Below are 11,173 nucleotides of genomic sequence, written 5' to 3' on the forward strand. Positions count from 1 at the left end.
GGGAGAGGCCTGGCAGCGGCTGGGGGAGGAGGGGCCTGGATGCTGGGGGTCATCGCTGGGCGCAGGGCCGGCACTTGGGATTCGCATCCGGAACAGTGGCGGCAGGGGAGGGGTATGCTCTGGCCAGGGCTTTGGGGAGAGGATGGCTGAGTGGGAGAGGCGGCGGAGTTCCCCGTGGCCCTCCTTGCGAGAGGCTGGAAGAGCTCGTCTCTCCCTGGAGGGGGTCTCCACCGCGTTCGGGGTGGGAGGTCAGCCGCAGGATGTGGAAGGGACGGTGAGTGCTGTGAGCGCCCCGACACTGAGCGGGTGTGCAGAGCCTGGCTGCCGCCAAGTATCTCATCTTTACAGTGTGGAGCCCCCTGGAGCTAAAATCAGGATGTTCCGCTTCATGAGGGATGTGGAGCCTGAGGATCCCATGTTCCTGATGTGAGTACTCCCTCCCCCTCATGCTCTGGTACTCATCCCACTCCACTTGAGGTGTCTGAGTAGTTCCTACAGACATGTGGGTTCCCATGGTGTCTACAGTGCTGGCTGGATGCTGAGCTCCAGCTCCATCTTGGAGGGCAAGCAGACATCTGTGCCTCTGTTCCCCAGGACCGGTTTCTTTTGGGGGGAGGGGCGGTTGACTGCTTGGCCCTTCTGCCATCCATACTGTATACTCACTCCACAGGGACCCCTTTGCTATTCACCGTCAGCATATGAACCGGATGTTGTCAGGTGGCTTTGGATACAGCCCCTTCCTCAGCATTACAGATGGCAACATGCCAGGGACCAGGCCTGCCAGCCGCAGGATGCAGGTAATGATGCTGCAGTGTACCTGAGACCCCAAGAAAGGTTGGAGGGTGGTTAGTAAAGCGCTTGATTTTTCTTGCACTACAGCCAGTTTAACAAAGTGGGATCATCTAGGAGTAGGGGGAAGGGGTCTGGAAGAAGGGCTGAGTGATACCCCTTTGAGAGGAGGGTGAAAAACAAGCTGAGGCCATGGGCTAGGTTTGGGATTGCAGTGAGATCGGTTGTGGTCGCTGATGTCTGTTCTTTCTGTGTTCCTGTAGGCTGGGGCCGTCTCTCCCTTTGGGATGCTGGGAATGGTGAGTTCTTATCTCCTTGTGTCCTTCCATCTCAGATACACTCTATACACTTAGATATTACTTCCAAATGTGCCTCTCTAGAATAGCCTTATGGGTAACCCTAGAAACTTTATAGTGTTCTCAAAGCTCTGGGCCTGCTGTGTGCTATGAGTCCGTGAGGTAAAGATGCTAATATTGACTTCTGTCCTTGTAGGAGCCATACTCATTAGGAAAATGTACTTGTCTAGGGAAGTTTGTTCTTTTCAGGAGGGAGGTGCAGGTGAAGGGCCCACTAGACATGGTTTTTATAAGATTACCTGTACAAGTTCATGCCCAACACCTTTACAGGTGAGAGTCCATTGAGTTCGGCATACCTAGGGCAGTCAGGAAAAGGGAAATTGGACCAGAACAGCCGTAGAGGCTGAGGAGGAGGGCTGCAGTATACAGGAAGAGAAACATGTTCATGAAGAATGACAAAGAGCAGTTGCTAGGCGTGAAGGAAGAAGAGAACGGGATGGTGGGTTATCGCTGAGCACTCATTCTGCTTTCCATCTCTCTGCTGCAGTCGGGTGGCTTCATGGACATGTTTGGGATGATGAACGACATGATCGGAAACATGGTGAGACTCCTGTTTCATCCCTTGGCACCACCTTGAGTCCTCAGAGGAGTGGGGGAGAGTGCTAGAGAAGGGGTCAAGCTGGGTAAAGAAACTGAATCCGGAGAGCACTGGGTTTCGGTGTCTGCTCTCATGCCTGAGTGCGAAGCAGCAGCAGCACTCTTATGAAATATGCAGTTAAGGCTCAAACTCTTAAAGTCCTTCTTTTTTATTTATTTTTAAAATATGTTTATATTGATTTTAGAGAGAGAGGAAGGGAGAGGGAAAGCGAGATAGAAACATCAGTTGGCTGCCTCCTGCACATCCCCCCACTGGGGATCAAGCCTGCAACCTGGGAATCCAACTGGCGACCTCTTGGTTCATGGGTTGATGCTCAACCGCTGAGCCACACTGGCCAGGCGGTCCTTTTTTATTGTTGCACTCAGAGGAATTTGGGGGTAATGATGAGTCCTGACATCTTCTTAGTTTTCACATTTTGTGAGGAAGATATGAGCAAGAACAGGCAGCTGAAGGGTGGGATCCTGTCTCCAGAGCCCCGTCCCTTCAGGCCCACTGGACCCTTTCCTTCTCAGGAACACATGACTGCTGGAGGCAACTGCCAGACCTTCTCATCCTCCACAGTCATCTCCTACTCCAATACGGGTGACGGTGCCCCCAAGGTCTACCAGGAGACGTCAGAGATGCGCTCGGCACCAGGCGGGGTGAGTTGGAGAGCTTTTCCTCTCAGAGAAGGCAGGATTTGAATGGCAGCCACAGAAACCCTGCCTTCTTTTTTCAAGATTGAGTTGTGGGTGGTTTGTCTGTCCCGGGTTGGTGTGGCCTGGGCTTTGGAAGGGGCAGCTGAATGTGCGGTGTTCTGCCTCATCCCAGATCCGGGAGACTCGGAGGACTGTGCGGGACTCGGACAGTGGACTAGAGCAGATGTCCATTGGACATCACATCCGAGATCGGGCTCACATCCTCCAGCGCTCCCGAAACCACCGCACAGGGGACCAGGAAGAGCGGCAGGACTACATCAACCTGGATGAAAGTGAGCCTTCCTTGCTGCTCACCACCCTTCCAGCTTCTCTTCCAGTAGCCCCTAGTCCAGTTTCTGTGAACTAGGAGATACCAGCTTTTTCTCCCTACATCCATAGATATTTTTTTGGGCAAAATATGGTGAGCCCCATATTTCTTTTATTTTTTTTTAACATTTTTGTTGATCTCAGAGAGGACAGGAGAGAGATAATGATAGAAACATCAATGATGAGAGAGAATCATCCATCAGCTGCCTCCTACATGCCTCCCATTGGGGAGCGAGCCTGCATCTCGGGCATGTGCCCTAACTGGGAATTGAACCGTGACCTCCTGGTTCATAGGTTGATGCTCAACCACTGAGTCACACCTGCCGGGTGATGGTGAGCCCCATATTCTTACCTCTCTTGGAGGCTTGTCAGCTTTGGGGCTGAGTCAGGTCACCAGGGAGGGGCAAACTCTGTCACCTAAGTGAGAGATTGATAGTAATCTACCCTCTCCAACTGGATCCATTTTTGTTTTTGTTTTTTTCTCTAAAATCAACAAATATTTATCAAATACTTATTGTGTGCTTGGGACTCTGCTCCTTAAGTAAATAATTATCCCATTCCTGAATTCCTTCTGTAGTGGTCATGCCTTAGGCCTGTTAGTGGCTTCTAGGAAGCACTTTGAACCAGAAATTGCTAAATAAGCTTGCCCTCCCCCACACATCCTATACCCCTACTCTCAGCAGTTTCAGTCGTAGAAGCCTGTGGCTCACCCTTGCATCTCCCTCTGGAAGCCAGGCTGTCCACAGGTGGTGTCTGGTCTCTGTCTTCTTCAGGTGAGGCCGCAGCATTTGATGATGAATGGCGGAGAGAGACCTCCCGATTCCGGCAGCAGCGCCCTCTGGAATTTCGAAGGCATGAGGCTTCAGGGGGTGGAGGCCGAAGGACCGAGGGGCCTCCCCGCCTGGCCATACAGGCACCTGAGGACTCCCCCTCCCGACAGTCCCGCCGCTATGACTGGTGAGGGCCCTGGGCCCTCAGCCTCTCTTGTAAGTATTTGAGGGGGAGGAATTGTAAGATGCCAAGCACAGGAGGGAGGTTGGGCAGAGTACCTGTGCCCATTACTCTGCTGAGGCAGAAACAGTCCAGGTGCCTAGCAAATACTGCCTTCGATAAAAGTTTTAGTTGCTACGGAAAGAACTCTCACCAGAATAGGGATTAAACCCCAACTCCTGGCTTTTATCATTTGTCTTCCTTTTGACTTGTACTCATCTCTCTCCCCCTCTAGGTACAGGCTGAGAGGCTGACAAATCATCCCCCGATATAACTTTTTCCTCTCCAACTCCCACTCCCACTTTAATATTAAATTAACAGGCAAGCTGGCCCCCCACTCTCCCTGGAGTCTCAGGGAGAACGTTTCACTGCCCCCTTTATCTACATTTTCCTTCTTTAATTCCCTTCCCAGTGACTCCACATCTCCTGTATCCACTAACTTGATTTTTCATTTTGCTGCTCCATCTTTGAACCTCCTCACCTTCCCCATTCTACCCCTGCCATACATTGAAGGCTTTTGTGGGGAGCTCTGGGTGTAGGGGCCTCCTCCCTCCCTCAGCTACCTTGGACCTTTGCCCACCTCCTTCTCAGATCCCCTGCTGCAAGGGTCATAGCCCTCATTCAGGGGGCTATGTGGAGAGAGAGGACTGGTTCTCACCCCCTTCTCCCTTCCCATCTCCTACACATCACAGAAATCTCCCCTGTGTCCTCTACCTTTATTTTTTGTTTGTGCAACTTGTAACTAGGTGTTTAAGGAATAAAGGAGAATGGGGAAAAAAACCAAGTGGCATTCTGGCTTTACTTTTAATCTTTTCCCTGTTCAATTTCAACCCTCTTGTCTCCTCCTCGTCATTTCCTTTCTTCTGTCTTCATGTGTGGCCTTCATAACTCAAGTTCAAGCCCAGTGCCTCAATGGTAATGACATTGGGACTGGCAGATGGGAAGCAGCAACGGAACTCAGCTGGGCTGGATGAAATGTAAGCAGCTGTCTTCCCTTGCTTTTGCTGTAACTTCATTTGTCAGGGGAAATGTAGGGCATATCTCATAGGTGCCTGAGGAATTCGCTGCCCCTTGTCCCTCAGGCACAGTCTCTCCCATGGACTGTGGGTGGGAACACTTGTGGTACAGAGCAGGAAGGAGTCCAAATAACCCTACGCAGGCCTTCAAGTGGGAGGAACTCTGGGGTCAGCAACATTCCACCAAACATTCTTCAAACCCTCCACTGCCAGTTGTTGAGAATTTGAGCCCAGTGAAGGAGACCAGAGGGGAAAACTAACCTGGAACCTGAGCGGTACTGGAAGGGCATGAAGTGCTCAAATTTCTCAAGACATTCACTCTTGCTTGACCTGGCTCAGGCAAATGGGTCACTCTGTTTCTCCTGGGAACCTATTAATGATGACAAATGCTTGTATGAGTTTAATGATGGTTTCCACTAATTAAAAAAATCTTCAGTTCTTTTCAGTTGGTAAACAAAGGCAAAACATCCATCAACCACCACCCAAAATTCAAGGCTCTGAGTCCTCTCAGCAAAGGGAGGTTTTAATGGATAAATAGGTTCAAGAGGATTTGTCTAGTTGCTCAATGAGCAGAGGGATGATGTTGAGCTCAACAACCAAACACTGACTTTGTAGTCCAAGGCAGGTGTTAAATCTTATTAAATAGGGTTGGTGAAGAGGCATGACCAGGGTCAAGGGAACCAATTCAATGGCTAGAAGAATCCAAGAATGCTCAGTTGGGTGAGTGTCATCCTGTGCACTGAAAGGTCACTGGTTTGATTCCCAGTCAGGGCACATGCCCAAGGTGTGGGTTTGGTCCCAGTTGGGGTACTTACAGGAGGCAACTGACCTGTTTCTCACATCGATGTTTCTGTTTCTGTTTTTCTCTCTCTCTCTCGGTCTTTGTCTCTGTCTCTCTCCCTCCTTTTGATGTTTCTCTCTCTCCCTCTCCCTTTCTCTCTAGAAATTAATAAAAACATAAAAACAAAAAAAACCACACCAGAACCCAAGAATTCCAGAGGTTAAACAGGTATAGCTAATCCAACCTCCATCTGGGTGCTGGGTGCTGAGTTATGGTTGATGGAACTCAGAGTGTCTACAGCCCTCAGCTTCAAGTATAATCTGCTCTGTCCAGATAGACACATGTTTACTTCCTCTAGCAGGGGGAGTAGCCTTAGTCTCCTGAGGAGGCAGCACATGAAAAAGCACTGGAGTTACAGAAGGAGCCCAGAGGCTGGGTCTTCAACTCAGCTCTGCCACCAACCTAGCCATGTGGTCTTGGGCAGGTCATTCATTTCCCTGGACCTCAGCTATGTAGGTTCCTCCTAGCTACAAAATCTTAGGCTACAGCAGTGCCCAATCTCAACCTGAATTTCTGTGCCAGCACCCACACATGGGTGTAGTTCTGAGTAGGGGCTGTAGCAGGGCAAAGGCTGCCCTTATTGCCATCTAGGTGAGTCACTCCAGTGTTTCACAAGCTCTCCCATTTGGGTTCTGGCTTTCAGACACATGAACTAATTTTCACCCCTGCTCCCTGCTCTTGGGTGAGGTCCACCCTTCAACCCAACACTTATTCCGCAGGCCTGTGACTCTAGTTCTCAGCAGTGATATGTTGTTCCAACAGTTATCTACAACTCTGGGGAAGATTCTTCATCTCTCAACATCAGTTTCCTGTTTTGTAAAATGGGCCTTTCTTGGCACTGGTGGCAGTGGTGACGTGGATAGTACAGAGAAAGCTTTTGACCCAGTGCATGGAATATAAATGACTGATTTCTCCCCAGTTACTCTGTCTCAGTCTGGTTCCTTCAGTGCTCTCTGTGGTCCTCATCCTTGATTCCATCCACAGGACTCCTCAAATACTTCCAGACACAACCAAACTTCCATCTTACTGGCCTTGAATCAGCCTCAAGCTCTCCGTTCTTCCAGCTACCAACTATCATCTTTCACCCTGTCATCGCTCAGTTCACAGACCAACAAGTAGAAAGAAATGTTTTGGGCCATTCTGATCCCGTCCCCCTTGCAGTTTGAGATTTTCCCTCCTTCTGTGCTAACAAAGGGCTTCTGGTTCTAGTAACACCTTTTACTCAATGACGCCTACTCAGTACCCGAGTTATATATAAACAGGCTACCCAGAGAACGAGGGCTGGTCTCCTAGCCCACATATTCCAGGCCATTTAACTTAATATACCTATCCTGCCCTTAAGCTCCCAGTCCTGGGAATGAGGCTGAAGGAGCAGCAAGAGTCAAGGATTCCTTCTCTTGGGCCATTCCAGTTGGGCTAGGAACAAGAAAAAAGTAGTCTTTCCCTTTCTCTCCCTTAGACATCACTGGGGGGCTTCAGATAGGAGAGGTGGGAGCCAGGTGAAGCCGCACTAGAGGAGGAGAGATGACGATAGGGACAGTTGGGCAGAGGAGTTGCTGAAAGATAAGAGTAGACTTTGTATAGCTGGTTCCTGTAAGGAGCCTCCCAACTTGCCTCCATCCCTGGGGAGAACCGGCGGGGGGCATGGAGCTGGAATGGCTGGAGGGAAGATCACTAAAGGGGTTTTGCCTCCATCCCTGGGGAGCTGGAATGGCTGGAGGGAAGATCACTAAAGGGGTTGGGATGCAGAAGGCTGGCAGAGCTGCTAGAGAAGGTGAGCCTAAAGTCCCCCTGTGGAGTGCTGTAGCTCTGAGCCTTCCCAGCCTCTATGTCTACCTTAAGTGGATTTCCAGGGACAAGGAGGAGCAGTGGTGCTTCCTGCTCTGGGCCCAGGTCCTTGTCCTCTAGACTGTCCCTGAGGTGAGGTCAGAATTCCTTGCCCTTTCTCTGCCCTTTATGATTCTTCTCATCGTCCCTGAAGACCTTATCTTTTGGAGAATGGGGTGCTGCCCCAGCATCCGTCCCATTCTCTTCATCTAGCCTGTCACCTGCCAACTGGAGAACTTACAGGTTCTGGACAATTATCCCCAAGATGTCAGTGTTCTCCACCCAGGATGTCAGCCATATGTCTGTGGGGTCTGAGGCGAAGGACATTTGGATACATGAAGCTGGAGGAGGGGAGAGAAGGGGGCATGGGAAAGGGCTAGAGATGTGGGACTGAGTCTCTAAAAGAGGGAGCAGAAATACCTTGGAAAAGTCAAAGTGACACAGGTGGAAAATGGTTTGAGGAAAGTTAGCAAAGCTAGGCTCTTAGAAAACTACTGGTGGGATCTGGGTGGGGGGTGGGTTCCCAATTCACAGAGAATGTGGCAGGGAAGGACAGAAACCGATTCCCAATATAGATAGCCCTTGATTTAAGCAAACTAAGTATATGATATAATTTTGGAGTTGAAAGAGACCTTAGAGATCACCTCTGTATGTTCCCAAATGTGCCAGCAGTTCAGAATTATCACCCCAGCCTACTAAAGCAGAATCTTGAGGTTGGAGAGGATTCCAAGGTAGCTTAGCAACAATTACAGAGATCCAAACCCCAGCTCCTATTTTACTGTGGAACAGAGGTGACTCGTTGACCATCATATAGCTACCTAGTAGCACTGCAAGAGCCAGGACTCAAAATCCAGATTGACACAAATGATACTAACATGCTGTACAGAATGACTCACAATGGGGACTCCTTTAAATGAAAAGTTCCTCAGTGATTTAAAGTTTTTAAAAAATTTATATTAAATTTACCCAACAGCATAGTTTTAAAACAATGGATTGCCAGTAGCCCAGTACATGTTTTTTTAATCTTGTATTTGTTTTTACATACAGTAAAGCTGCTGTGTGTACAGTTTCTATGAGTTTTAACACATAATAGATTTGGGTAAACCAACACAATCAGGATAAAAACAGTACCATTACCCCCAAACCCTCTCCTGCTGCTCTTTGTAGTCACACCCTTCCTCCAATCCTAACCCTTGGCAACCACTAATTTGTTCTCCATTGCTAGAGTTTTGCCTTTCCAGAATGTTGTATGATGAAGTCCTATAGTATGTAACCTTTTGAGAGTGGCTCTTTCATTCAGCTTTATTTAGCCCTTGAGATTCACTCATGATGTTGTATGTATTAATAGTTCGATCCTTTTTATTGCTGAGTTGTATTCTACTGGTTATTGTCTGTTTATCCATTCACCAGTTTTTGGCAATTATGAAAAGAGTTGCTATAAACATTTCTATATACGTTTTTGTGTGAACATAAGTTTGTTTCTTTAGAATGAAATGGAGTGGGATTGCTAGGTCATATGGTAAGTGTATATTTAACTTTATAAGAAAATGATAAACTGTTTTCCTGAGTAGCTGCGCCATTTTGTATTCCTACCAGCAAAGCAAGAGTTCCAGTTGCTTTGCCTCCTTGCAAGCAGTTGGTATTGTCAATTACTTTATTTCACCCATTCTATTGGGTGTGTAAGTATTCTATTTATTCTAATAGATATCGCATCATGATTTTAATTTGTATTTCCCTGGTGACTAATGATGTTGAGCATCTTTTCATGTGCTTATTTGCCATCATTACAGTCTCATTAATAAAGTGTGTAAGTCAGCCATTTTTCAAAATTGGCTTGTTTATTTTCTTACTGTTGAGTTTTTAGGGCTCTTTATATATTCTGGTTAGCTCTTTGTTAGGGATTTACATGTATTTTTCCCCCTATTCTGTAGCTTGTCTTTTCCTTTTCTTGACTTTTTCTCCCCCCAAGCAAAAGTTCTGAATTTTAATGAAGTCCAACTTACCACTTTTTTTCTCTTATGAATTAACATTTTTGGTGTGGCATCTAAGAACACTTTGCTAATTCCAGAAACTAAGATTTTCTCCTATGTTATCTTCTAAAAGGTTTATAATTGTATATTTTTACATCTTTCTCTCCTTGGGTGAGTTTTGGTAGCTTGTAGCTTTGAAGGAGTTGATCCATCTCATCTAAGTCATTGAATTTGTGTCATATTCCCTTAACTTTTTAATTTTTAAAATATATTTTTATTGGTTTCAGAGAGTAAGGGAGAGGGAGAGAAACATCAATGAGAGAATCATTGATTAGCTGCCTCCTGCACGCTCTCTACTGGGCATATGCCCTTGACCAGAATCGAACCCAAGACCCTTCAGTCCCGCGGGCTCTATCCACTGAGTCAAACCAGCTAGGGTTTATTAACTTTTTAATATCTGTGGGGTTTGTAGTGGTATCTCCTCTTTTATTCCTGATATTAGAAATTTATGTCTTCTCTATTCTCTCTTTTATCAGTATGGCTAGAGGTTTATTAATTTTATTGATCATTTTAAATAATCAACTTTTGGTTTCATTGACTTTTTCTATTTTTCTGTTTTCAATTTCACTAATTGCTGCTCTTGTTTTTCTTCTGCTTGCTTTGTGTTTATTTCTCCAATTCTTTATATACCTTTTCAAGGTACAAATGTAGATTGTTGACTTCAGACTTTTCTTCTTTTCTAATATAAGCATTTGATACTATGATTTTTCCCTTAGTCACTGTTTTAGCTGCATCCAATATATTTTGGTATCCTATATAATAAAAGGCGAATATCCAAATTGTCCTCTCGGGAGTTCGACCAGACTGGGAGTTTGCTCGCTCGCTATGATGTGCACTGACCACCAGGAGGCGGTGCGGAACATGGCGGGAGACCAGCTGCAGTGGTGGTGGGGCGCTGAGGGAGCAAGGGAAGGAGAAGGCAGGGAGGTGGCGAACCTGATGGGCCCTGGTATCAGGTCAGGCATAGGGACCCTACCCTACCCGAATTTCATGCACTGGGCCTCTAGTTTTATATATTTCTTATTAAGTCCACAATATTTTCTAATTTCTCTTTGATCCATCGGTTATTTAGAAATGTGTTTAGTTTCCAAATGTTTAGAGAGTTCCCTGCTAGCTTTCTGTTATTGATTTCTACTTATAATTCCATTATGGTCAGAAAACATAGTTTGTATGACTTTGATTCTTTAAATTTGTTGAATTTTATGACACAGGACAATATATCTCAGTAAATGTTCAATGCACACTTGAAAGTAAAAAGTGTATTCTTCTGTGTTAGGGGAGTGTTTTATAAATTTCAATTAGATTCTCTTGGCTGATGGTATCATTTGGTTTTATATACTTCTATATATTTGGTCATTTTCTGTTTACTTGTTCTGTTGATTACTGAGAAAAGAGTTTTGAAATTTTCAATTACAATTGTAATCTGCCCATTTTTCTTTTGACATCTATCAGTTTTTGCTCTATTTATTTAAAAAACATATTTTTATTGACTTCAGAGAGGAAGGAAGAGGGAGAGAGAAGAAACATTAATGATGAAAGAGAATCATTGATTGGCTGCCTCCTGCACGAACCCTACTGAGGATTGAGCCTGCAACCCATGCATGTGCCCTTACCAGGAATCAAACCTGTGACCTCTTGGTGCATGGGTCGATGCTCAACCACTGAGCCACACCAGCTAGGCTGAACTTTATTTTATTTATTTATTTATTTAAATATATTTTA

The 11,173-nt window shown here is 46.3% G+C and overlaps 2 protein-coding genes and 1 long non-coding RNA gene across 6 annotated transcripts in view; 1 reads left to right on the forward strand and 2 right to left on the reverse strand.

Annotated features, from left to right (window-relative positions):
• Window positions 1-91: 91 nt before the first annotated feature.
• On the forward strand, window positions 92-7,242 carry MLF2 (myeloid leukemia factor 2). Of its 4 annotated transcripts, none has more exons than XM_014545664.1 (8): window positions 92-426; window positions 671-797; window positions 1,053-1,088; window positions 1,633-1,686; window positions 2,256-2,384; window positions 2,554-2,713; window positions 3,483-3,733; window positions 6,579-7,242. In XM_014545664.1, exons 1-8 carry the CDS (start codon window positions 143-145, stop codon window positions 6,711-6,713), a joined length of 1,176 nt encoding a protein of 391 aa, XP_014401150.1. In that variant the 5' UTR covers window positions 92-142; the 3' UTR covers window positions 6,714-7,242. The 4 variants fall into 4 exon arrangements, with proteins under 4 accessions (XP_014401150.1, XP_014401152.1, XP_014401151.1 ...); XM_014545666.1 differs by having other exon boundaries at window positions 118-426; window positions 3,521-3,733; window positions 6,579-6,658; XM_014545665.1 differs by lacking the exon at window positions 6,579-7,242 and adding an exon at window positions 3,973-4,521 and having other exon boundaries at window positions 127-426.
• The window catches only part of COPS7A (COP9 signalosome subunit 7A), a 20,919-nt gene continuing 13,247 nt past the window's right edge, over window positions 3,502-11,173 (reverse strand). The window contains exons 8-9 of the transcript XR_001363553.1: window positions 5,015-5,123; window positions 3,502-3,585 (exon numbers count right to left, since the gene is read on the reverse strand). The gene's annotated coding sequence lies outside the window, so the exon portion shown is untranslated. The remainder of the gene's footprint in view (window positions 3,586-5,014; window positions 5,124-11,173) is intronic.
• Window positions 5,683-11,173, reverse strand: part of LOC102263640 — a 9,814-nt gene continuing 4,323 nt past the window's right edge. Inside the window, exon 3 of the long non-coding RNA XR_001363554.1 lies at window positions 5,683-6,403. This is a non-coding gene — a long non-coding RNA (uncharacterized LOC102263640). The remainder of the gene's footprint in view (window positions 6,404-11,173) is intronic.

The sequence above is a fragment of the Myotis brandtii genome, unplaced genomic scaffold, assembly GCF_000412655.1.
Source record: "Myotis brandtii unplaced genomic scaffold, ASM41265v1 scaffold417, whole genome shotgun sequence".
Classification (NCBI taxonomy): Eukaryota; Metazoa; Chordata; class Mammalia; order Chiroptera; family Vespertilionidae; genus Myotis; species Myotis brandtii.

Excerpts from the sequence above, each read along its gene's own strand:
- MLF2 (XM_014545664.1), top strand. The coding sequence starts at position 143 with ATGGCTGAGTGGGAGAGGCGGCGGAGTTCCCCGTGGCCCTCCTTGCGA. Across the intron at positions 798-1,052 it reads CTGCCAGCCGCAGGATGCAG|GCTGGGGCCGTCTCTCCCTT; the intron begins GTAATGATGCTG and ends GTGTTCCTGTAG. Across the intron at positions 1,089-1,632 it reads CCTTTGGGATGCTGGGAATG|TCGGGTGGCTTCATGGACAT; the intron begins GTGAGTTCTTAT and ends TCTCTGCTGCAG.